This window comes from Pezoporus flaviventris, unplaced genomic scaffold (assembly GCF_033815535.1).
Source record: "Pezoporus flaviventris isolate CSIRO_AGI_PZ_B2104156 unplaced genomic scaffold, CSIRO_AGI_Pfla_v1 ptg000023l, whole genome shotgun sequence".
NCBI lineage: Eukaryota > Metazoa > Chordata > Aves > Psittaciformes > Psittacidae > Pezoporus > Pezoporus flaviventris.
Genome location: NW_026892571.1, coordinates 14332121 through 14355286, shown reverse-complemented (window position 1 = coordinate 14355286; position 23166 = coordinate 14332121). Strand labels below are relative to the sequence as shown.

General features: G+C 53.3%; 3 protein-coding genes across 5 annotated transcripts; 2 read left to right on the top strand and 1 right to left on the bottom strand.

The window, feature by feature from the left end:
- Positions 1-108: 108 nt before the first annotated feature.
- Positions 109-12807, bottom strand: DCTN4 (dynactin subunit 4). 2 transcript variants are annotated; one of them, XM_061456883.1, is made up of 14 exons: positions 12606-12807; positions 10928-10998; positions 10456-10634; positions 9575-9618; positions 8764-8871; positions 8143-8163; positions 7132-7205; positions 6714-6826; positions 5253-5362; positions 4170-4243; positions 3706-3760; positions 3135-3242; positions 2665-2762; positions 109-2003 (listed from the first exon to the last, which is right to left on the bottom strand). In XM_061456883.1, exons 1-14 carry the CDS (start codon positions 12738-12740, stop codon positions 1790-1792), a joined length of 1404 nt encoding a protein of 467 aa, XP_061312867.1. In that variant the 5' UTR covers positions 12741-12807; the 3' UTR covers positions 109-1789. The 2 variants fall into 2 exon arrangements, with proteins under 2 accessions (XP_061312867.1, XP_061312868.1); XM_061456884.1 differs by lacking the exon at positions 8143-8163.
- A 2029-nt stretch (positions 12808-14836) lies between these two features.
- SMIM3 (small integral membrane protein 3) lies at positions 14837-15928 on the top strand. Its single transcript, XM_061456882.1, has one exon. The coding sequence runs from the start codon at positions 14967-14969 to the stop codon at positions 15144-15146; it is 180 nt and encodes a 59-aa protein (XP_061312866.1). The 5' UTR covers positions 14837-14966; the 3' UTR covers positions 15147-15928.
- A 4049-nt stretch (positions 15929-19977) lies between these two features.
- On the top strand, positions 19978-22835 carry GPX3 (glutathione peroxidase 3). Of its 2 annotated transcripts, XM_061456881.1 has the most exons (5): positions 20100-20338; positions 21401-21554; positions 21688-21805; positions 21917-22016; positions 22104-22835. In XM_061456881.1, exons 1-5 carry the CDS (start codon positions 20252-20254, stop codon positions 22314-22316), a joined length of 672 nt encoding a protein of 223 aa, XP_061312865.1. In that variant the 5' UTR covers positions 20100-20251; the 3' UTR covers positions 22317-22835. The 2 variants fall into 2 exon arrangements, with proteins under 2 accessions (XP_061312863.1, XP_061312865.1); XM_061456879.1 differs by lacking the exon at positions 21401-21554 and having other exon boundaries at positions 19978-20338.
- The last annotated feature ends 331 nt before the right edge of the window (positions 22836-23166 follow it).

Here is a 23166-nt window from a genome sequence, read left to right as displayed (position 1 = left end):
GATGAGACCATTGGGAAAGGGGGGTGGGGGGCGCTTAGCCTTAATAACCCGTATTTATTTAATAAATATTTTTTAGTATTAAATCCATGTAAAAACCAGCGCAAAGGATCCGAGAGCCACGTTTGCTTTATTGAAGGTCACTACACGACGTCAAGCAGTAAGGCAACAGGCGCCTATGGGGAAGGGGTGAATGCTCCGGGGAGCAGGGACACGCCGACACCTATAAAGTCCTAAGGGAAGGGAGAGAACAACTCACGGAGCTCACGGAACAGCACAGACATCGCACCTCGTGTTAGTGTTCTCTGCCTGCAAGCACCAGCACAGCCCTGCATCGTGTCCCAAACGTAGTGGCTATTGCAGAGGAGTGGTGGCCAAAAGGGAAGTGCTGTATCTGGATGGGTGAAGCCACAGCAGGCGCTAGCATTAGACATTAACTACCTACTACAAGTGTTCAACTCATGCTGTACATCTGTGCGTATCCTACGCGAGGTTGTAAACGTGAGGCCCCGGTGTGCCGCGGCAGGCTTCTGGTGCGAAGGGAGATGTTTTCTGGGGTGCAGCACCACCCCAAAACTAAAGCTGGAAGCTTCACCCTGCCATGCCGTGCAGAGGATCTGCAGCTCCAGGCCAGCAGCATTCAAGCCTGCTCCAGCACATCAAAGCCCATCAGGAAGGTTTAAGAGGGTGTGTGTTGGAATTGGGAATGCTCTGCAGGGAGAGTGATCACGCTTGCACCAAGCTATGCAGCTACTGGTAATTCTGTGTCCTGGATACTCTGCTCTTAATTACTGATTTGAGCTGGGACCACAGCCAAACGGCAGCCTGGATAAATTACCTGACGGTACAGTGTCTGTTGGTTAACGTGGAACTGTCTGTTACACCTCCCTCCCACACACCCTAACTGGAAGAAGAGCCAACAGCCCCTGTAGTTCCCTGTACATCAGATCCAACCTTAACAGCCCAGGTTTCACACTCTGATTGCTACCCTTGTTAACACTTGTTTTCTCTGGAGCATCCTAGCCTCAGCCTGGAGCTGCAGCAGAACCCAAATTCCCAGCTCGCAGCACATCGTGCTGCCACATCTACCTGCAGCACGGTGAGCTGGCAGCAGGCTCAGTTACCAGTCAGATCCATGGACTCTACAGTACACGCTATTTGGGGTTTAAAGGCAAACTGATCATTTCCTTTGTGAAAAGGCATCTATCACCTCGGCTAAGCAAGCTACATACACCAGAGAGGTTGGGTGGTATGTCCCAGTCCTCCACAGCTGAGGTATCCTATGAGGAAGGAGAAAACCAAAAGCCTCGTGCTGCTGCCAGTAACTCACCAGTAATGCAGCAGACACGGCCACCTCTTAAAACATTTGTTTTGGAAGGGCATAACTGTGTGAAAAGGAAGTTGTTTACTATTGTACATTGGGCTTGTGGGCTGACATGAAGAAAAACAGAAATATGGGTTCTTTTCTGTCAATAAACCCTAATTCAGCCAGGTGTAGCGCAGATCTGGAGAAAGCAAGATCCTTCTCTGTGCTGAAACACGTGCTGCAAGTTAAACTAGCCTGTGGCGGCGTGGGGAAGCAGAGAAGTAGTTAGTGGGCACTAGGACAAGAAGAGAAAGAACAAACCATCCCAAACCACGGCACCCTCAGCCACCTCCTCGCAGCCTGGTGGGGCCCGTGGCACACACCACACATCACAAGGGAGCTCTCGCAGGATGTTCCACCCGGTGCTCTCTTCACCGTGATGCAAGATCCCGTCCTGCAGCCAGCAGGGAGCGGCAGTGGCAGCGCCTATGGGAGCACCGGTCCGAGGCTGAGCTCCACGTGGTGGGTGAGCCAGATGACCTCAGAGCTGTGATCACCTTCCTCACTGGGCCGGATGGGAGCAGCGAGGTTTTTAAACTCGTGCTTCATCTTGAAACTCACAATCACTTCACCCTCTTCTTTCTGTGGGGTGACCTTGATGAAAACTCCGACCTTGTTGGCTTTTCTGAAGGCAATGACACTGCAAGGCAGAACACAATGGAAGGCTGGGTCAGCCAAGGTCTCACACAATTGTTCTGGGAGATTTATTCTGACAACATATAAGAGAGGTGCTTAGTTTATGGCTGAATATGCCCTGTTAACACAGCTGCCCTGGGTTCTAGCTTCTTAACTCCACAGCCTCCTCCTGCCCCACAAACATCAGTATCTGCCTTTCTGCTGACATGTGTCGAACAGAACACCCGGCTTTGGCTCTGGGAGTTCCGGGTGTGGCTCTGCCCCAGGGAAGAGCCATGGCATACAGCTCAAGTTGCTTTGTAAGAGGCTGCAGAACACATTCCATTTTGGAGGCTGAAGGCAACTGTCTCACACCCTACTGCGTAGTTCTCACTATTACAGTGAAACCCCCTGCTTGCAAGGAAGAGGATTAGACACAGTATTCCAGGAGAGAATTAGTGCCACCACCAATAACAAGTGCTCTAACAGCACACTTTGCCTCAAAGGGAACAAATGTCTCCTAAATAGTCCACACCACATCTCTGAACCCTCCCCAAAAACACCACCAGCACAAAAAACCTGGAAAAAAACCCAAACAAAACATGCTGAAGACACAGGGAGTGAGTTACTTGGTTTAAGTACCAAGTTTTATGGAACAGGATTCCCACAGGACAAACAACACTCACTCAGGGTCATCCTGGAAGTCTTGAGGCTCTGCCAGCTCATCATATTCTGCTGCAGCATCTTTGCCAGCCAGAATAAGCTCCTTGGGAGGAACTGCCACCTGCATCAGAACATGAAGAGAAGCTTTTCAGCTCTGAGCACCACCTACAGTGTGAGCAGGAGAGAGCCCTCCCCTTCCAAGGGCTTCTTTACCACAGTTTAACAGAAAACTGGCTCTTCCTCAGCTCTCCTCTGCTCCAGAGGTTATCACTCTACCAGTGAAATCCTGCCTTTCTCCCTCAGGTACTGATCTCAATGAGCAGGCAGTTTCAAACTACTTTTATGAGCTAATGATTGGTGACAATCATTCAAACTCCAAGGAGGAAAATGCAACACAGTCCAGCAGGGACTGAAGGCCCTATGAAAAGTGTGATCAGGGGAAGAATAAATGGGAGTGTAAGCCTTGGGCTCCCACAGCAGGAGGGTACAATACCTTGGCAGTGCTGTTGATGTTGTCAGGGTCCCCCTCCTCGCACTCCAGCAGCGTGACATGTGTGACGTTCTCCACTGGATTAGTCAGAGTCAGGAGGACTTGGCTCTCCTGGGGAGATTCAGGAATCACAGTTCAAGAAGCAAATATTCTAAAGTTCATAGTCACTGTTAGCACCTCCATCTTCTGTGACTGATCAACACCTTCAAAAATCACATACACTCAAGGGATGGATAGCAAACACCTCCAGTCTGTAAGAGAGGTGCCAATGCCAAACAGCACTCTTTCTTAATGTAAGAAATACACATCCTTGAAATGTAGCCAAGGTTTCAAATCCACACTTTTTATTCTCCAGATACTGACGTGTGCCTGTGATGCCAGACGTCACACTGCGCAGTGATCTACTGCAGTGATAAGTACAAGCAGCATTATCCTGACCAGTCCCTTCAACCCTGCTCACTCTCTAAATGGAGCGAATGAAGCCCTCAGGGAAGAGCCGTCACACCGTGTCATCTTCCAAACAGATCCCACATCCACACCTCCCAGCTAAAAGATTTATGGAAAAACTACTGACCTTCATGTAGCGCAGGTTGGGAATAGACATGATTCTCACTTCAGGGATATAGTTACTACAAAAAGAACAAAACAAATGACCGTGATGGACTCTGTTGCTGTCTATAACTTCTCAAACTAGAGGGATGTATTCACATGCATCCATCTCACTCATTCAATGCTGTTAGAGCTTAGCTGATATTAAAAACTAAAATGAAGTGCCCTTTTGCTATATAAGCCAAATCCTACAAATTCCTGCTGCTGTCTGGCGCTGGCACAGCATGCAATCTCTTTTCTTTAGCAGATCAGGAAGCAAACCTATTACAGATAATCTAAATGTATTTTAAAAGGTGATTATACCACCGTAAGAGGAGACACAACCACGCAGAGGTCAATTCAGGAGCACATGAAATGAAAATGAAACTAGAAGGCATTAACTAAGCAGAGATAGGCAGTTGTTCTCCCCAGTCCCTGTATCTTACTTACACAGCAACCAGCTGGATCTTGAATTTGATAGATGTTGGATTGAATTCTGGTTTGCTCAGGTTATGTTCACAACTCTACAGAGACAAAGAGATTTTAGTCATCACCAGAAGACAGTGAGCAGTTACGCACTGAAGAATGAGAGCTGCAAACACACTGCCACCAGCCAGGATATTACCCAGCCTCTAACACAACACACATAAAAACTACCTTGGGGCACATATAGCCATCGCTGTGTCAAGTTATAGATGCTCCAAAAATGTCATACCCATCACTATCTGTGCAATGTCAGAAACATGGGATTCGGCTTAAAAACACCTGGATGCTCACTGACTGCAGGAGGAATGCACAAGTCTTGTAAGCCCTTTGATACATGCTCCGGAATGCATTAAAAAAGATCAAAGAGTTAGAACTCAAGACTGATTTCCTCATAAAGTACTCACTGATATACAGGCTCAGCCTGAAATGACTCACTTCTGAGAAAATATTCTGCATTCGCAAAGCATTCTGCATCTTAAATACTTACAAGAAGGTTGCTCTGTTACTCTGGGAACTAGATAAATCCAGTGAAACCACTAAGAATGCAAGCAGCTCTTTAAAGATCATGTAGTAAGCCAACAGCAGAACTTGAATTTAATTCTTGCCTGTCTTCACTTCCCAGCTCTCTGGTTTTATTCTCTGAAATACCCCTTTTCTGCTTTCACCCTAAGGACATCTGCAGTATTCTGCACTCTCTCTCACTAATGCTGTTTACTGACTTTTGTCTTTAATAATAGCAGAAATATTTTAATCCTGAGTGTACTGGCAGCCCTCTATGATTCCCTGGCAGAGCACACAGACCTTTGTGTAAACCCACTGTGTGTCTTTATGCATCTTTGCACAATGCTGTCCCCCTTTCACAATCTTCATCACGTCAGAGACGTGACGACCTCCCTCATCTCCTAGTGCTGTTACCATGAATTTGATTGAGAGCTTTCAACAACCAGAAGCATCTGAGCAGTTTCTTTTGAAAAGAAATAGACATTTCGCACAAGCCATGTTGGGTGAGCCAGGAAAAAAGGCACTTCTTTGTGTTCAATTACCCACCCGACAGCGCAGCGAGCGTTTGATGAGGAGGTGCTTGTGACGAGGGTAGAGCTGGGAGGCGCAGATGGGCTGGAAGTCAGGCTGCAGCAGGCGCTGGCGCAGGGTCGTCACTGAATGCACAACAAAGCCAGGCAAATCAATGTCTCAGGCACTGAAACCTGAGCTAGAACCTACACAGGTTGTTGCCCTAAGAGCAAGTGTGGCACACACTGTGTGGACATGCTACAATCCCTAAGAAACTCAATTTCACCTGCACCAAATAATCCGGAAGCCATTGGAAAGTATCACTGTTTCCAGCAGTGAACGGATGGAAGGTAAGAGCTGTCTAAAGGACTGCTCTGACAGGGTACATTAACACAGGACCAGTGTCAGTCCAGGAGAAATGAGGGACCTTCATCTCTATTCAAAGCTCAGCTGGAGTGGAAACAGAATTTGGAAATCATCTGGAAAATAAGTTCTTTCCCTGCCAAGGGCAAATGAGTTTTTGTTGCTTTGTTACCCTCACGGCTGGGTGCTGCATAAGTACAATACACAGCTCCTCAGCAAGGAGTTTGCATAACTCAGACTTGGGCATAGAATTAGTGACTACATAGTTCCCAAGGCAAGGAACTCCCAGCAGCCAACATTTCCTGTGGATTTCTCCCCCAAAACAGGCTGCTCACTGTTTCCAGTGTCTAAGAGGCAGTGAGCCACCTGGCAGCCTTTTCCTCTCTGTAGGGAATCACGAAAGTTGTGTTCTTTACCAGCATCAGCCTCTCACAACGCTGATGGCCTTATGAGAAAGAGGCCAAGATGATCTACCACTTCCCATAAGCCTTTCATGAATTAACAGTGGTGGACTCTGTTGGCCTGCAGGACGACCAAGAACATCTGTCTTACTTAGAGCCACCTCAGCAGGAAGTCCACTTTGCATCCTGTACCTGCTATTTTATCCCATTCACTCCCAAGTGTCACTGGTCAATTTACAGTATTGGCTGATTAAATCATGAGCCAACAACTGAGCTCAACCATGAGCTAAATAACTGGCAAGTGTACGCAAGCTGGTCCTAGCTGTGTCAAAGCAATGCGCAATTGTTACTTAACAGGTCAGGTTTGGTTCCAGCTCCCCAGCAGCTCAGCTACTCCTTATTTCCTGCTATTACGTGAAAAAGGATGTCAGCTCTTTTCTCCATCCAAAAGTTGACACTTCACATGCAGAGAAATTAAGGTCAGCAACAAAAGGAAACAACTGTTTAAAGACCTGACGTATTTGGCTCCAAGATTTCCACGCACAGCATGAAGCTGAGGCTGCATTCAAAGTTACCATTTAAAAAGGCACAAATTTCCCACCATTTCTATCCCAGCATAAAAACTACTATAATTTCAAGCATTAGGAACCCTACGGGCAAGTTTCCAAGCACTGCTCGTGTTATATAATGCAACATGGCAGAATATTAAGGTGACAGAATAATAAGGTGTTACCTTCTGTCAGATTGATTGGTCTTGTGTAGTAATCCTCAGGAAGAGGTTCCACTTCTTCCACTGCATCAGCTGGCTCAATCTTGATCTCTTTCTGGTCCTCTCCTTCTTTCAGGCTGAAATAAAGTGAGGGACAACTTGGTCACAAAATACAGCATGTGTGCTCTGACAGCACTGTAACACAGAAGGCAGTGAGAGCTGAGACTGTGAGACAACAGTAACTGCACAAGGATGTGAGCAGTCACTTGTTTCTCTGAGGAGAAAGTAAACCATCTGGAGCTGCTGCACAGAGGATTTGACAGCTCTACTGCTCCAAAGAGAGCTCTTTTCACTGCTGTCTGCTAACGTGTTACCTTCTTTCTGAACTTGCTTTATTCCTTCCTCCCTATGCCCCCTACCCAACCCCAACCCTGAGACTCACGAGAGTCCAGCGAGGGCACTGATGGGTGCACCGGGCCTCTGGCGTTGCAGCCTGGTTCCAAGGCCGTATTTGTCCTACAAGGAAAAAAGGAACTATCAGCTTTGAATCTGCTCCCTGCCAGCACAAAAAGACCTACTGCAAACTCATCCTGCATGACAAGCATAGGGAGACAAGCAAAGGAAAGCAAAAAGGGAAAGGTATTCAATGCTTCCCAAGATACTTTTTTTTCCTGCTCAAACTGTTAAGTGAGGAGAAAACAATTATCACTGCACTGAAGATGGGAAGAGACAGATGTGTGTGGCCACCTCTTACAGAGCTTTTACTTTTTCCTTAAATCACCAGCTTGCACTACTGACACATTTTCACTTGACCTAGTCTTCACAGAGACTGCATGTCAAGTAGTCCAGAATAAGAGCTCAAGTGCCAAAAGAATAGGGTCGACATGGGTATGAATCCATCTGAAATGCTCTGTAGCACTACTAGAAGCAGCTGGAAGGTTCAGCCTCCTACAAGCCTTGTTATCTACAGGTGTCTCTCAGCAAGCACTGCCAATCAGCAGGAATAGTTGAGCTACTGCTCCGGTTTCTACAGCTGAACTGTATGCAGAATGCTTGGAGGCAGAAATCTTCCTTTTGGGCAGGGCTGAAAACCTGAATTCTCACCAAATGAGAAGTGTAAGCATCAGCCTACCCTCATGCTTTTTCAAAGATCAGAAAATTAATGTGAGTACCATTTGCCTCAGGCAGGCAGACAGCTGTGTCCCAGCCAAGCTTTGTGACTGACTACTCTTCAACTGTGCATTACTTACCCAAATTCCCTGTTTGTAAACTAACAATAGATATTTGGGTTTGCAACCAATGTGACTCTCTAATGAGTCAGCCTTCGTGTATATTTGTTCTAGGCACATCCAGGTCAGGGGCCCTGAGGCAGGGTGAAGAGTGGGATCTGTCACTCCCCTTCACTAGGTACCAGGAGAGCTTTAACACCAGCAGAAACCGTGAAAAGACTTACCACTACGTGTATAGTGTGTTGCTGTGGAGAGCCCCCAAAATAGCAGCAGGTAGCAACGGAGACAAAAAATGCAGCCATAAGACAGAAGCAAGGGCACAGAGCAAGCACAGTTAATTAAGAAGTAGCAAGCATATGCAATCACCCAGCTAAACAAAGTAAGCAGTTACCTGCAAGTTACAATAAACAAGTCATTCAAGCCACAATCAAGTCTTAAGGTTAATTTCAGTTGAGACTTCATGCAGAGAAGTGCCAGACAATCCTGAGCTAATGGTTACTGAGCTATGGTATGCAACTGTCCTGAGAAAGGGCTACCACTGGGATTGTCAATGGCTGCACTGCATTTCACTGCTGGATAACATACTCCTTCACATGGCAAGTGTAAACCCTTCTGCATTATCAGAGAGGACTACTAGAGAGAGAGGCAGTGTAATACACAATAAATAATGGGTGTAAACTTACTTGTCCCTAAAGATACCCATGTGCCCTAGCTCATTTTCTCCACATTGTTCTCAATTACAAAGAACTGAGCAGCCCTATTGTGCTACCAACTATGTAATTTTCCACGCTGAGGCTGCTGTGCATCACTTGTCCTGCTCTGTGAGCACAGTGCTCCCTGCTCACCGAAAAGGCCAGAGGCATGTAGTTTCGGCGTCGCACCAGCTTCTTCCGGTCCCTCTCGATCTTTTCTTTCTGAGCCAACTGCTGGTAGTACTCAACCAGTTTGTTAATCTGGAGGGATGAAAGAGAAAAGAAACCCAGTGGAAGTGGAACAAATGCCAGATGAGCTGCAGTATTCGCTTGTGAAAAAGCTGGGCTGGGGTTCCTGCTACTTGTTTTGCTCTGTTCCTAGTGCTCTATTTTGAAAGACAGACATTAAACAAGCCTGTGTGTCCTAACGAATCTTAACCCATGCTGCGGGTGACAAACAGACCCTTCTTTGGAAGTGGCATCTGTCAGAGAGCAGTGTCCAATTCCCACTGTGAAGTCAGGCAACTGAGACTTTATTCACACATTTGCCATGAGTGGATGGAACAATGTCATATGGGCTGATCACTCCTAGTGCAGAGCCCTAACTGGTGACAGGGAAGGGTAACAAAGGTGCAGTCCTGTTTTCCAGATCCTAGACACACTCTTGATTGGAAAAGAGCTTTTTTCACATTCATTGGTGTTAACAGCACTATTAGATCTGATGTTTTCAACTATTAGAAATTATGTCAACTATTAGAAATTATGTCTTCTATTAGAAATTATGTCTTCTGCAAAGCATACTGCAATATCCACAAGAGAGCCTCTAAGAGGCCTTCCCTCTATTGAATTGAGAGTAGGAACTGGTATCTGAAGGATAAGATAGATGCAGAAGAAGTGACTGAGGTGGCGTGGCACCTCTAACAGCTCTTTCTAGTTGATGCATCTTAGCCTTCCCTTCACTCACCCTCTGTGTGTGAGGATTCTCTGGCTCCTGCCAGCCACCACTAGCTGCAAGAGAAAGAGAGAAAACAAGGTCCTCAGGAGATTTCCAGACTCCACACAGAAATCACATCGAAGACCCAACTACCTCAGTTTTATTCATGAAATGACATTCCCCATTTTGTTACAATTACCACTGCAATTCTGTAAGTTCACACCTGCACAAATATACACCTCCTAAAGCTTTTTACAGGCAGGTTTGAGCTGAAGGAGCTTCAGCAGCTTTTATACTGTGTTTTTAAATAACTGCTGTTTGAGAGATACTCAGGAGAGCAGCACCTAGGAGTCACTTTAGCAGCAGGAACATGAGTTAACAAGAATGGTCTCTTATTACTGGCTGCCCATGTCTCTGCATCTTCAGTCACATCAACACTGGAAGTCAGAGGATCTGCCTGGTCTACTCAGCCCTGTTTCTAGAGCCTGACAGGTATTTTCTGCACGTCTTATGCACCAAGAAGTAGATGAAAGCTTGTTCCAGTGCTGCCATGAAAGAAAAAACAACTACAAACACTGATTGGCAACTCTGGAATAAGCTTAAAAGGACAAAAGTGATGGAAAATAAATGAGATGTTTATGCTGTCAGACTGAGTGGCTTCAAAGACTCTGCAGGTACATAAACAAGACCTCAGCTGTAAAGAGAGTGCACCAACTAAAAAGCCCCGTTTTTGACAACTTTCTCACTAGTCAGGTAGCACAAGGGTGGAAATGGGTCATGTGCTCCATTAACTCAGCTCTTCAGAGGAGACTTCAGCAACAAACTGTTTTCCTGTGAATTTCCAACTGTAACTCAAAACCTAGGCAGATACTGCACGTATCATGTAATACATGGCTTTGACTGTCACTTACCGACAGACTTATCAGCCATGCCAACATCCCGGGAAGTCCAGCGGCAAAATCCACAGGCCAAGTAATAGGCTTTCTTCATGGTAGTCTTGGCCGGGTCATCAGGGAGTGGAGCAGGAATGCTGGTGGCTCGGGTGGAAAGGGTGTGCATGCAGCAGGGACAGTCAAAGCAGTTAGCACACCTGTAAGGAGGAAGGTCTATTAGACAGTGCTCTGACAAGGGTCAGGAAAATGCTCTGAGCAAGCAAATCAAGATTAAATCAACAGACTTCTCATCTTATGCAACAGCATTAGGGCAACAGAGCCACCAAAGGAACAGGAATGGTTCAGAGTAGATAATCTTTAAGGACCCTTCCAACCCAAACCATTCTATGAGTCTAAAATATTGGATGATACTAAAATGTGTTATGAGAACAGGAGAAGGAACTGTTTCAAATAGTAAGCCCTGATGAAAATAAAGCTAAAGCAAGCTTACCTGTTCTTTTTCAGCTTGGCTTCAGCTGAAGGCATGTTTTCCAGGCAGCTGGGGCAGTAGTGAGAGTCCACCTGATAAAGGAGAGGGCCACATCACACTTCCTGGCACACATTTGTCTAGGCAGCAGCATGCTGGCAGCAGCCTGAAACTCTGCCACACAATCTAATAGGGCTTTGTGTCTGCCAGCAGACAGGGGAAGCCAGGAAGGACTTGAGACGCTTTTTGAAATCTTAACCCGTCTCAGCCAAATTTTAATCTTCAATAATGTTCCTTAAGTCAGGATTGAATAAACTATTCCACTTAGTAAATGGGAAAAGGACAACTGGCTGTTGACCTCTGCAGTGCCCAGAATTCCATACAGGAAACAACAGATTTTAACATGCCTTTTTTCCTTTTATATCTACATTTATTCTACCTTTGTAGTTAGACTGGTCAGATACACACATATTTCGGAGAACACTTTGTATCTGCTGTCATAAACTAATTCTGTCAATTAAAACAACACTAACAAAAAGGGGGCCCCCTTCTTGAAGGGGAAAGTAAACCAATCATTAAACACGGCAATGCACAGTGACTACACTGGTCACGCTATAGCAAAATCATGACGGATGCAGCGTGGTGACAAATCTATTTTCTACTCCTCAGAGGCTTTATCATTTCTGAAGAGAGATCTCCTCAGATCCGGGTTGCAGAGTCATTCCCTCAAGGCTTTTCAGATCTACTGTAATTTCTTAATTCACACAGGCTTCTGCAGAGTGCGCTGCACGGATTTGATTACCGTGATGGGAGAAGTCACAGGAGCAGCCCTAGGTTCGAGGCTTGCACAAAAGCAGTGCCCCATGCACCAGACCATTGCTCCAGCCTGATGATCACCTGCAGGCTCCAGCCATTCCTGGCCGAAGAAATAACCCTCCACAGCAGAAATCCCGCTGTGGGGCACAAGCTCGTCCTGATGTTGATAAACTCGCACCACTCTTACGCCTGACACCGCTGTCGTAACGAGCACGCTGCTCCCGCCCTCAGCACGCTGCTTTGTCATGAGCATGGGCTTTGTCAGACCGCTGCGAACGCAGCCACATCCATCAAGCCCCGAGGCTCGGCCGAGAGCAGCTCCCTCCGGGAGGCCCGAACCCGGGAGCGGGGCTCCGTGGCGGAAGCTCCCGACCCTGCCCGGTCGTCACCTCAGGCCGCGCCCCACAGCGGGGTGCGAGGTAGTGGGTGCCCCCCCTGCCCTACCGGGGGGTGTTCGATGGGGACGTGGGGGGGGGGGGGGGGGAAGGGGGTCCCGCTGCACCGGCTGAGACCCACAGAAGGGTACAGGGGGTCCCGCTGCCCCGGCAGGGCCCCATAAAGGGGCCGCTCCCACCCAGCCGGGCCCTACACCGGCAGGGGGGCACATGTCTTGTGAGGGGAAGTTTCCTCTCAGCCAATCACAGCCCGTATTCCACCGACGGACAGACGCGCAGAACCAATCCCAAACAAGGCACCGCCCCTTCAGTCCTCCACGGCTAATCACCCCCGCCGTACAGGTACCCTCACCCGCGCTAACAACCAATAGCAAAGCAAACTGCGAGTGACCAGCAGGAGAGCCACCCAATCGGTGAGCGCACAGAGCGCAACGTTCCTCCCTCGTCCCGCCCCATGCCTCCCGGCGCGGCGCTGACCGGTCCGCCGTTACCTCGTGCGAGACGCACTCTAGGGAGCGGAGCTGGCGGCAGTACCGGCAGAAGTACAGCTGCGATAGCGGGGCGCGCAGCTCCTTCTCGCCGCGCACCAGGTACAGCACCCGCTCCGACTGCAGCAGCGACGCCATCTTCGCACCGGAGCGGGCCCCGCCGCCACCGCCGCGCGTACGTCACCGCCAGACGTCACCGCGCCGCCCCGCCCACGCGACCCCGGCGCGCCCTGCTGGGCACCGCGGGCGTGGGTGCGATGGGTCCTAAAGCGGGTCCGCAGAGCGCGGTCAGTGCTGGGGGAGCGGGGCCAGGGCGGACAGCACGGGGTGATTCACCCGTTCAGGAGCTGGGGGTTCAGTCACCGTCCCTGGAGGTGTTCATACACCGTGCCATGGGTTAGTGGTGGCCTCGGCAGTGCTGGGGAACTGGACTTGATCTTCCAGCCTGGTTGGTTCTGGGATCCTATAGTCGTAACACGCTCTCCTGTATGCTGCCCGATTCCCTGAGCCTCAGCTGTGCTTCTTTCACTGCCCACAAGGCACCCTCTGAACACAAAAGGCACCAACTTGCTCATACTCCTGGGGTGGTTTCTCTTGACTTTCCTGGTCCCGACAAAACCAAACATCCCCGTGTAGTGGGACCAGCAGGTAGATGTGAGGAGTATGGATGCTGCGCTTTGTGTTCACAGGGCAGAGCCTGCAGCTGCAAACCGCCTCCACTCTGCTCCTCAGCATGCTGCCAAGCATCGAGCATGGCCTGGGCTTCAGCTTCACTTCCTTATCCCCACCCTGACCCTGCACAGTGCCTGATGTCAGCCCATGACCTCCAGAGGAACCCCCTGCCCATAAGGATCCGCTGCCACTTCATGATAATACCCCACATGTTTTTTATCTGACAGCAGCAGCTGGAGGGGGATGTGCTGTTCGGAAGAGGCTGCTCCCAGGGTTTGCGGTTGCTGCATGCCCAGAAGCCAGGGGTGTCTGAGGGCACAGGGTAATGGTTTCTGCCACCAGGAATCCATCAGGTTTCCCTGAGAAAGGCAGGATGAAGGGTGCAGTGTGTGGGTCCCACTGCGGGTAACACCAGGATTGTATCTCAGCGGGAAAATCAGAGCATCCTCAGGCCAGCCAGGAATAGCTACTGCTGGTTCTGCCCTTCAGCATCACTTGGGGAGCAGAATATTCCACTGGGCAGCAGAAACGCCATTCCCATCCAGCGGGATGTCTGTTGTCTCCCAGAGATGCTCTCTGCCCTCTTTGCCTGTGTCTCTAAATGAACGCTGCCCCGAAGCCCTGGGGGGCGCTGCCTGCACCTTGCTGTGGGGGTTTATGGAGGCTCTCCCTATGGTTTGACCATTCCCTCTTGCTAAGGCAGGTGGGTGCGTGTGAGCCCCACTGCTGGTGAGGCAGAAGGATGGAGCAGGGGAAAAGCCCTTTGTAACGCTGTGAGATGTCCCCACGGTGCCTCCAAGAGACCCTCGAGTTTGCCTCCCGAGGGTCCCTCCCGCTGGGGCCCCGTGCTGGGGGATGCTGAGCTGGAGCGTGCTCCGGCTTTATCCTGGCACAGACAGAAGATCCGCCCTCCCTCCCTTCCTTCCCCTTCCCCTCCTCTCCTCTCCTCTCCCGCCGGGCCCCTTCCCCTGCCGCCCCTCGCGGGCCGGGCCGGGCCGGGCCGGGCGGGGCCAAGCGGAGGCTTCTTCCCCCGGCGGGGATCCTGCCGCTGCCGCCGCCTCCCGCCGCAGCCGGACGCGGACCCGGACCCGGACCAGGAGCAGGGCAGTGCCGCAGGTAGGGGGGCACGGGCAGGACGGGCGGTGCTGATGCTGCCTCCTTCTCCTCTTCCTCCTCTTCCGCCCCACTGTGCCGGAGCCTGGCGGGGATGCGGGCTGGACGGGGGGGCTCAGCGCGGTCGTGACCCCCGGCCCCTCATCCCCGAGCCCCGCTGCTAATGAAGCCACTAACTCCGTGACTCAGCACGAGGGGATGTGGGGTGGGGTCCCCCGGAGCGGGGGGGCTCCGGCCACGCTGCTCCCGCCGCTTCCCCCCCCAACCCGCGAGTGACCAGCGGGATGCCTGGTTTGTGGCTTTGCTTTATCAGCTCCTTTAACAACGGTAACAATTAACAGGGAAGTTTTCCCTGGCTTTTATCCAGCTGCACCAGAGCACGCTGCAAATCCCAGGAGCACGCTGTAAACCCTCCTCCAAGGAGCCTTTTGCTCTTGAAAGAGCCCAGGGCTGAGGCTGGATGTGGCTGTAGGGGTCTCCCCAGAGAGCAGTGGGTGCTCAGAGCAGTGGTGGGGTGTTTCTGCCTATGGGAGGGATGGAGGGTGTTTCCCCATCACCCCTCTACCTCTCACTTGCAGGATGGACCTCCCTGAGCCCGCAGGTCCTGCTGCCCTCCCCAAGCACATCCTGGACATCTGGGTCATCATCCTGATCATCCTGGCCACCATCCTTGTCATGACAGCCTTGGTGCTCTGCCCGGCCACCGCCGTCATCATCTACCGGGTACGGACTCACCCCACACGCAATGGCATCGTGTGAGGTGGAGGTGATGAGAGACAGCCCACAGCCATGGGATCCTGTGCTGGGGACCAAGTGGAGCACCCAAAACGCTGGGGAGAGACGGGCAGGAGCTGGGGTCGGCCAGCACCCGGATGCCTGCCCCTGTACGTGGCTCTTCCACTGCCTCCTATTTACCTACTGAGCTCATGGGGACTGTCAAGGAGATGGTGGCCTGGGCACCAGACAGGAGATGTGTGACTTTGTGAACCTGTCCAGCTAGAAATGGCTCGCTCCCATGAGGCAGCCAGGCTGGTCTCACCTTCCCTGGTGACCTATTTCTTCCCAGGCAAGCAGCAAGGTGTGGAAATGCCCAGCAAAGCTATTTCTTCTTTGGAGTCCCAGCCATCAGGGTGGTTGGGAAAGAAGGGTCAAAGCAAGATGGATGTGGCTTCTGACTGTGCATTGGGAGACTCAGCTAAAAGCATTGGTGACAGAGCCCAGCCTGGCTGTGCAGCAGACGTGCAGCTGGGACCAGCTTCTCCTCTATCAGATACCTGCTGGAACTGTAGGAAAACCCTGTGGGGTGCTTGGTTCCCTTGGGTCTCATGGGGCAGAGGAGCATGGGCAGATCCTGCCCACACAATGGCTGCGCTCTGTGCCCCTAATGATGGTGAGGGGCTCCGCACAGCGTGGCTGACCCATTGGGAGGGTCTGTGCCCCTGTCTGGGAGGGCAAAGCAGAGGGGTTTGTGCCAGGCAGTGGTAAGGACCATGTAAGCTCTTACAGTGCCTCTTGCTATGAAATAAATGGACTTTATTCTACATGTGGTGGTGTTGTGCGGCTCTATCCACACTACAATGGTGTCCGTGCGCAGGAGCTGAGATGCTTCCCTGCCTCTCCAGAAGCTGTCCCTGTGCTGACCTCCTGCACTGCATTGGCTCAAGGTCCTTGGGGTCCTTGCCCAGCCTTTGAGCCCAGTGGCTACAGCCCCATGCTCTGGGAGTGCAAACTTGAATCTGGCTATCACAGTGGCAGCAACCATCAGAGAGGGAGTGGGAAGGATCCCCAGGGATTGTCTGGCTGCTTGTGTCCCACTCGGTGACCAGCATCACATCCCAGGCGTTGGCGCGTGGCTGCAGTCCTGCATCCTGGGGCTGAGACGGCGTCGCGGTGACTCACGGCGAGAAAGGTCACTCCTAACGAGATGAATCAGGCTGGGCTGTGGGGAGACGCTGCGGTGATGCTGGTGGGAACTGGCTAAATCCCATTTTCTCTGCTGGAAAAAGCAATCATCCAGCGGTGTTAGAAACCCTGCACCCCATCCCTGCGTGGCTTGATCTGAACAGCTTTGCTTTAGGTGCTAGGGCTGGAGGGGCAGGCGATTCCCAGGGAAGCAGGACCTGGGGAGGAAGGCCAGGACGGGGATGCAGCCCCAAGGGATCGATCATAAGGGCCTACACAGGAGCCATGGGCTGCGGTCGTGCAGGGAGGGCTTGGACACGTATTCCTTGCCTGTCCCACAAACATGTTTCTGTCTCTCTTCCCCTTCTCAAGTTGCAGGGTTTGAGGCAAATAACCAGAGTTATTTTCCTGTTGTTCCCCCCCTCCCTCCCTCCCTGGCTCGATGCCGTAGCGGCAGCTGGAGGAGATTATGGCTGTGCTGGGAGGGAGCAGCCCCAGCTCTGCCTCCCCACCACGTTCCACCCTGGAGCCCCTTCCCTGGGGACACATCGGGTGTGGGGACAGCCAGCGGCGTCTGGCACCGGGAACCGGAGCTGAGCTCCTTGGCTATGAAAGAAGTAGGGAAAGATCCACAAATACTGGAGTGGTTTGAGGAGGAAGCCTGGTTTGGAGCAAAACATCCAAGGAAAAGCACGCACCTCCCTTCTGTCCCTGCAGCCATACCCGGTGGCTGTTGCCACCTCTCCGTGCTCTTTTGTCGTTAGCAGCCGAGGGGATGAGAGGTTTCCTTTCCTGGCAGGAATTTTCTAGGAAATATCAAGCTCTTGGCAAACGTTTCCAGGAAAGGCATTGCAAAGCCTTGGAAAGATGGGTTTGTCCATGACAACAACTGCACGGAGCAAAATGAGCGCAGGATGAAGCCAGGACATTTTTAAAGCATGAAAATAGGGCTATGGATTTGAATTCCTCCTCCAGGACTGAGCAAGATAAGCAAATCCCCCTGTGGCCCCAGCTCTGGTGCCTGAACAGTGCTGGAGCTCGGAGGGCAGTGCTTGCTGAGGAAAACTGCCTTTTTCCCCACAGAAAAAGCAGGTCCTGCAGTGGTGATGCTGCAGCAGGCAGGCACTTCATGGTGTGGGTGATTCAGCATCCACTGGGATGCTGTGGGAGGCCAATGCTGGTGGCCCCGGTGGGAGGAGGTGATACAGGATGCTGTCACTGTGCTTCTAGAGTTGGAAGGGACCTTAAAGCTCAGCCAGTTCCAATCCCCTGCCATGGGCAGGGACACCTTCCCCTGGAGCAGGGTGCTCCAAGCTGTACTCCAAAGGGCGATGGGCACTGTGCAGTGCCTGCTGGATCACAGGGACTGGGGCAGGGTGACCAGGGCTGGATGAGCTGCGGAGCCAGTTCCATGCAGGAAGCCTGGTGCTGGGGGAGCTGGGCCTCTCGCCCAGCAAAGCTTGTTTTGCTTCCGCCTGCTGCCGCACACCTAGAACAAAAGTTCAGAGGTTGCCCTGGGCCTGATGCTGGGCTGCCAGAGCAAAGCAACGCTGCTGTCAGCAGGGTGATGCTGCCCAAGCACCGTCCCTGGCACCGTCCCCATCACTCTGCAGGCAGAAGCTTCTCTCAGCTCTGGGGCACAGCCCAGCAGCTGTCTGTGGTCCTCACATTCCCTGTACCCATCACCATGGCCCTGCAGCCTGGTGCAAGGTCTCTGCACCCCTATCCCGTGGCTCGGGGGCAGCGGGGAGGCCGATGGCAGCGGCAGCGCAGTGACCAGGGGCTGGCCTCCTGCCCCAGGCTCCTGCCAAACATCTGCAGCAAGAGGGGGCTGGCTCCAGTCAGGCTCTGGTGGAAAAACAACCGGGGAGGGAGGTTCAGGCTAGGTCAGCCCGCACAGTGGCCTGCTGGGAGGGATGGGGGACCCCATCCTGCATGCTGGAGCAGCATCCTGCACTCAGATGGGCTTGCTGGAGCCCCCAGCTCCCTCAGCTCTCCCATGCCGATGTGCCAAGGGTCCCTCTGAAGCTCAGTGGCAGAGATGGGGTTCATCAAACATGGCTCATTAAATCCTGCCCCATTCACCACCTCCATCGAGGTTGATTTGGCACCAGGACCAAAGGAGAGGGGATTTGGAGAAATGGGATCAGGGACACAACCACACTGTGCCACCACTGCTCCCTCCAGCCCCCAAGTCCCTGTTAATCACAGCAAAGCCACCAAAGCCCCACACAGGCAATTAGGGGATACAATCAGAACTGTGTTGCTGTTCCCATGGTGCGAACTAGTGGGGCAGGGAGTGCAGCCCCCAGCAGCTCCCTAGCTCTGTCCCAGCTCTGTCCCAGGTGTGAGCTGGGTGGGAGCACAGCACAGAGCCAGGCTCACACCAGCCCCTGTTGGGGGCAGGATGCAGCGAGGTGAAAGCAGTGTGTTGGAAAGGAGCTGCAGCCCCGTGGATCCATGGCCCCAAAGAGCTGGGAAGTGGATGGGGAGGATCGAGCCCCTGGTTTTGGCAAGGAGCTGCATGTTGTCACCCATGGCCACATCCATGAGGGGTGATCGGAGCATCCCTGCAGCCAGGATAACTGTTGATGCATTGTGCTGGGCTCTGGTCAGTCCCCAGGCAGCAGCTGAGCATCTCAGGGCTTTGCCTGGACCTGGGTGAACATCCCACACGTGGGGACCGATGCCGGGGCAGGGCTGAGCTGCCTCACCAGTAGCAGTGCAGGTTTAAAGCACTGGGAAACGCTGCCCTTGATAGAAGGACGTGCAGTTCCATGGGTTCCCTGTGTGTGTGTGTGATGTACCTGACCCGAAGCCCTTCCACACCAGCCAAGGCTGTGCTCACAGCCTGATAACATCAGCCTTTCCCAGGACATGGTGTTCCTTGGAAAGAATGGGAGATAGTTCCCAGCCTCCCCCAAGCCCATGGCTTGGCTCCACTTCCCTGCTGGCATCTCCCGCAGCTCCGTGACAGCTCCGTGACAGCTCCCTGACAGGGCTGACCCTGCTTTCTAGTAAAGCCAAACCTCGTGTGGCATCCCTGTCCCCCTGGGGACACCCTGTCCTGCCTCCATTGCAGGCCTGATCCTATCCCAAACCGCAGCCCCAGCTCCCCTCTGGCCAATTAATTGTCCCAATAAACAACTTTATTGTGGGATTTTGGGGAATTTACACCTCCCCACGGTTATTTCCCTTGGAGCCAGCCCAGGGTAAACGTTTGTATTCCCTGGGGTATAAAAACAAAGCCCTGGAAACTCCTGCTCTATGGGGACACAAGGGGTTAACGGACAGTGGCAGCCATAGTGGGGTCACTGTGGGGCTATGATCCCCCAGCCCTTGGGGAGGGGACGCCCCTCCAGGGCTGCTTCTTGAGCATCCTAATTTTGCTGGGCTATAAAGGGTCCAGCCATGGGAGGGGAAGGATCCTGGACCCCATCCCCGCCTCCCCAAAGACGCTGCTGAGTCCCCCATCTCCCCGGGTGCCAGCTCCCCTCTCTGTGTGCCCTACGCACGGTGAGGACAACACCCGGCACCTCTTCCACCCCAAGTGGGTTTCAATCCCCAGCTCCCTGGCTCCTATAACACGCTGCACATCCCCTGAGCCCTGTATCTATCTATCTATAAATCTATCATCCATAAATTATCTATCCATAAATCTACCTATCTGTATCACTGCCCCGTGCGCCGTTACCGGACACTCATGGTTACGGCACCCCCGTGCCCCCCCCCGCCCCGGCGCCGTGCCCGTCCCCGGCCGCACACGGTTAACGCAGCCCCGGCCCGTCCTTCCTGCCGGCGATTGGCTCCCCCCGCTCAGCCCAGCAGCTATTTCTCGGCTCTCGGGCTCGGAGGTGGCAGAAGGCGGCAGGGAGAGGGGGGTTTGGGTGTGTTTGTGTGCCCGTGTGTCCCCCCCCCCGGCGCTGTGAGCAGGGGGCCCGCACCCCACACCTGCCCCAGACATGGGGGGCTGGCTCCGCAGCGCCTGGATTTTGCCCCTGTTTTTGGCTGGGCTCGTCCAGCCAGGACAGGGGCAGGAGAAGGAGAAGGTAAGAGGAGAGGGGGGACCCTTATGGGGGTTTTGGGGATGGGGGCGGGATGTGGTACCCTGAGGATCCTCCTGTCCCCAAGGCTTCCTGCAGAGGTCCCAGGGGACTCCGTGGTTCTGTGACGCCCCCCCCAATCCCGGTGCTTGGATCACGGTTTTTTTTTTCCAAGCTATCTCTTGGGAATTGCTGTCCTAGGGTTGGGGCAGAGGGCACAGAGCCTGGTCCCCTCCCCAGTGACCCCCATAGGGGCAGAGCAAGGGGCTGTTGATCCATGCAGTGTCCAGGGGGGTACACCCATGTTTGGGGGTGCAGGCACCACTGTGTCCCCACACTGCAGCAGGCAGGGAGCAGTGGTTGCTGTCCCCCTCTGGTCCCCACAACCTCCCTGATACTGGTGGGAGAAGCAGAGCCCCCCCACCAGATCCATTCAGCCCCATGGAAGCTGAGCTGCCGGGGCAGAACCCCCGTGACTTCATCTGCTGCCAGGTCCCAAAATAGCCCCTTGGTGTCACTTGGGTGAGCCTGGGCTCCCTGATGGGAACGGGACATGGGATCCCTGGGTTAACCCCTGCTGCGCCACAAGCAGAAGCTGCTCCACACCCTTCCCTGCTTGGGTCTGATCCATCCCTGATCGCTCCCTTGCCTGGGCACGGCTTGGCCACAGCACAGCAGCGGGTGCTGCTCTGGGGCACCCTAAAGGGTGCATGCAGGGGTGTTGGGGTGCTGCTCACTCATGGCTCCAAGGAGGCTGGGGCTGCTTTGTCCCCAAGCCAGCTTGAGCTGTTTTCCAGCCTCTCGCCTTCCTGCCTGGCCGCGGACAGATAAACATCCCTCCAGCTGCAGCCAGCCCCGCTGGCCGCACATGCTCAAGCCAGCCTGTCCATCACCGTGACCTTGGCTCGCTGGAGCCTGGCTACTGCCAGTGGTATTTGGGGCAGGAGAGACAACGCTGGCAGCTGCCAACTCAGCCAGCGCCAGCGCTGGACCCGCTGCTCCAGTGGGCATGGGTGGCTGTGGGATTGGAGCCCCCTGCTCCATCCATGGGATGCTCCTTGCCCGCAGGTGAAATGCTACGGCTCGGTGCAAGGCACCATCTACGACTACGGGGCCCTGACCATCGATGGGGACGAGTATATTCCATTTAGGAATTATGCAGGGAAGATGGTGCTCTTCGTCAACGTGGCCACGTACTGAGGCCTCACCCTGCAGTATCTTGGTAAGGGTCCTGTGGGATATGGGCACACCAAGGGACAGGGTAGGCAGCAGCACCCAAGTGTATAGCCCTTGGCAGGTCCCCATGGTCTGTCTGGCTCCCCTCCTAACCCAGGCCTGGCTGTGTTTGCCTGCAGAACTGAATGCACTACAAAATGAGCTGGGGCCCTACGGGCTCGTTGTCCTGGGCTTCCCCTCCAACCAATTCGGGAAGCAGGAACCCGGCCAGAACTCGGAGATCCTCCCTGCGCTGAAGTGAGTACTGGGGTAGGGGCTGTGGCCCCCAAAGAACAGGGCTTATGGCTTCAAACCACTGCTGTGCAGCACCAAGCTGCCTGTTGCAGGATGCTCACCCTCCCCTTGCAGGTATGTCCGGCCAGGTGGTGGCTTCGTCCCCAATTTCCAGCTCTTCCAGAAAGGGGACGTAAATGGGGCCAAGGAGCAGAAGGTCTTCACCTTCCTGAAGGTGGGTGCATGGCAAGGAGTCACAGGGGCTGCATCCAGGTTGGGTTTTGAGGGGGACAAAGCACTGATGCTCTGGCTCCCATTGCAGAACGCCTGTCCCCCGGTGGCGGAGGAGTTTGGGAACCCCAAGAACCTATTCTGGGAGCCCCTACGGAACCATGACATCAAGTGGAACTTCGAGAAGTTCCTGGTGGGCCCCAATGGCGTGCCCGTGATGCGCTGGTACCACCGAGCCAACATCGCCGTCGTGAAGAACGACATCATTGCCTACATGAGGCAGCTGCAGGAGCAGGGCCAGTAGAGGCTGGGGCTGCTGGCTTGAGGGGTGTTTCCCCCCTCTGCTGGCATCCCCATGGCTGCTTTGGGGCTGGCTCCCCACCCCATCCCATCATGCATCCCAGCAGCAGGAGCCAAATGCTGTCTCCTCCATCACTGTTATCTCTGGCACTCCCAGTGGCAGAGACCTCAGTGATAGGAATGGGACATTCCCAATAACCCATATCCCGCCCCAGCAGTGGCATCTCCTCCTGGCCCCCAGCTTTCCCACTGCTCCATCACCCCGCGTTGCCGGACAGCAGGAGGATGCAGGGGCCACTGCCCCTGGAGCAGAGGACCACGTCTCCATGAAGGCTCGGCCCGAAAGCCCCCGCCATGGGGCGGGCCAGGCCTGATCCCACCGAGCACGGAGCAGCTCTTCAGTGCATTCAAGCCGCCCGTGGTGATGGTGCAGAGACGTGCTCCTCTCCCGGTCAGGGGAAGCTGGCCCCTCATCCCCAGCACAGAAATGCCAAATAAAGGCTCTTGCAAATGTGCAACCCCACTTCTTGACCAGGGATCGGGGGAAAGAGTAGGGGGTACAATGGCCAGGCTGGGCGTAGCAATAGGGAGGGCTGGCTCCCAGCTGGATAAACTCCTAAACAGGGGTTTATCATCACAGGATAGCATCTGGGGACAGGATGTGTGCTGGTGCAGAGCAAAAGGGGCTGGGAGAAGGAGCAAGGACCAGCCCTCAGCAAGGAGCATGCCAGGGTGCCTGGCTCCTGCTGTCATGCACGTGACAGCCACGCTCACACAAATAGGGCTGGTTATTTTTTTCCTCTCCCCTTCCAGCCTTGTTTTCCGGGAGCAGAGTCTGGAAACACTCATCCTAA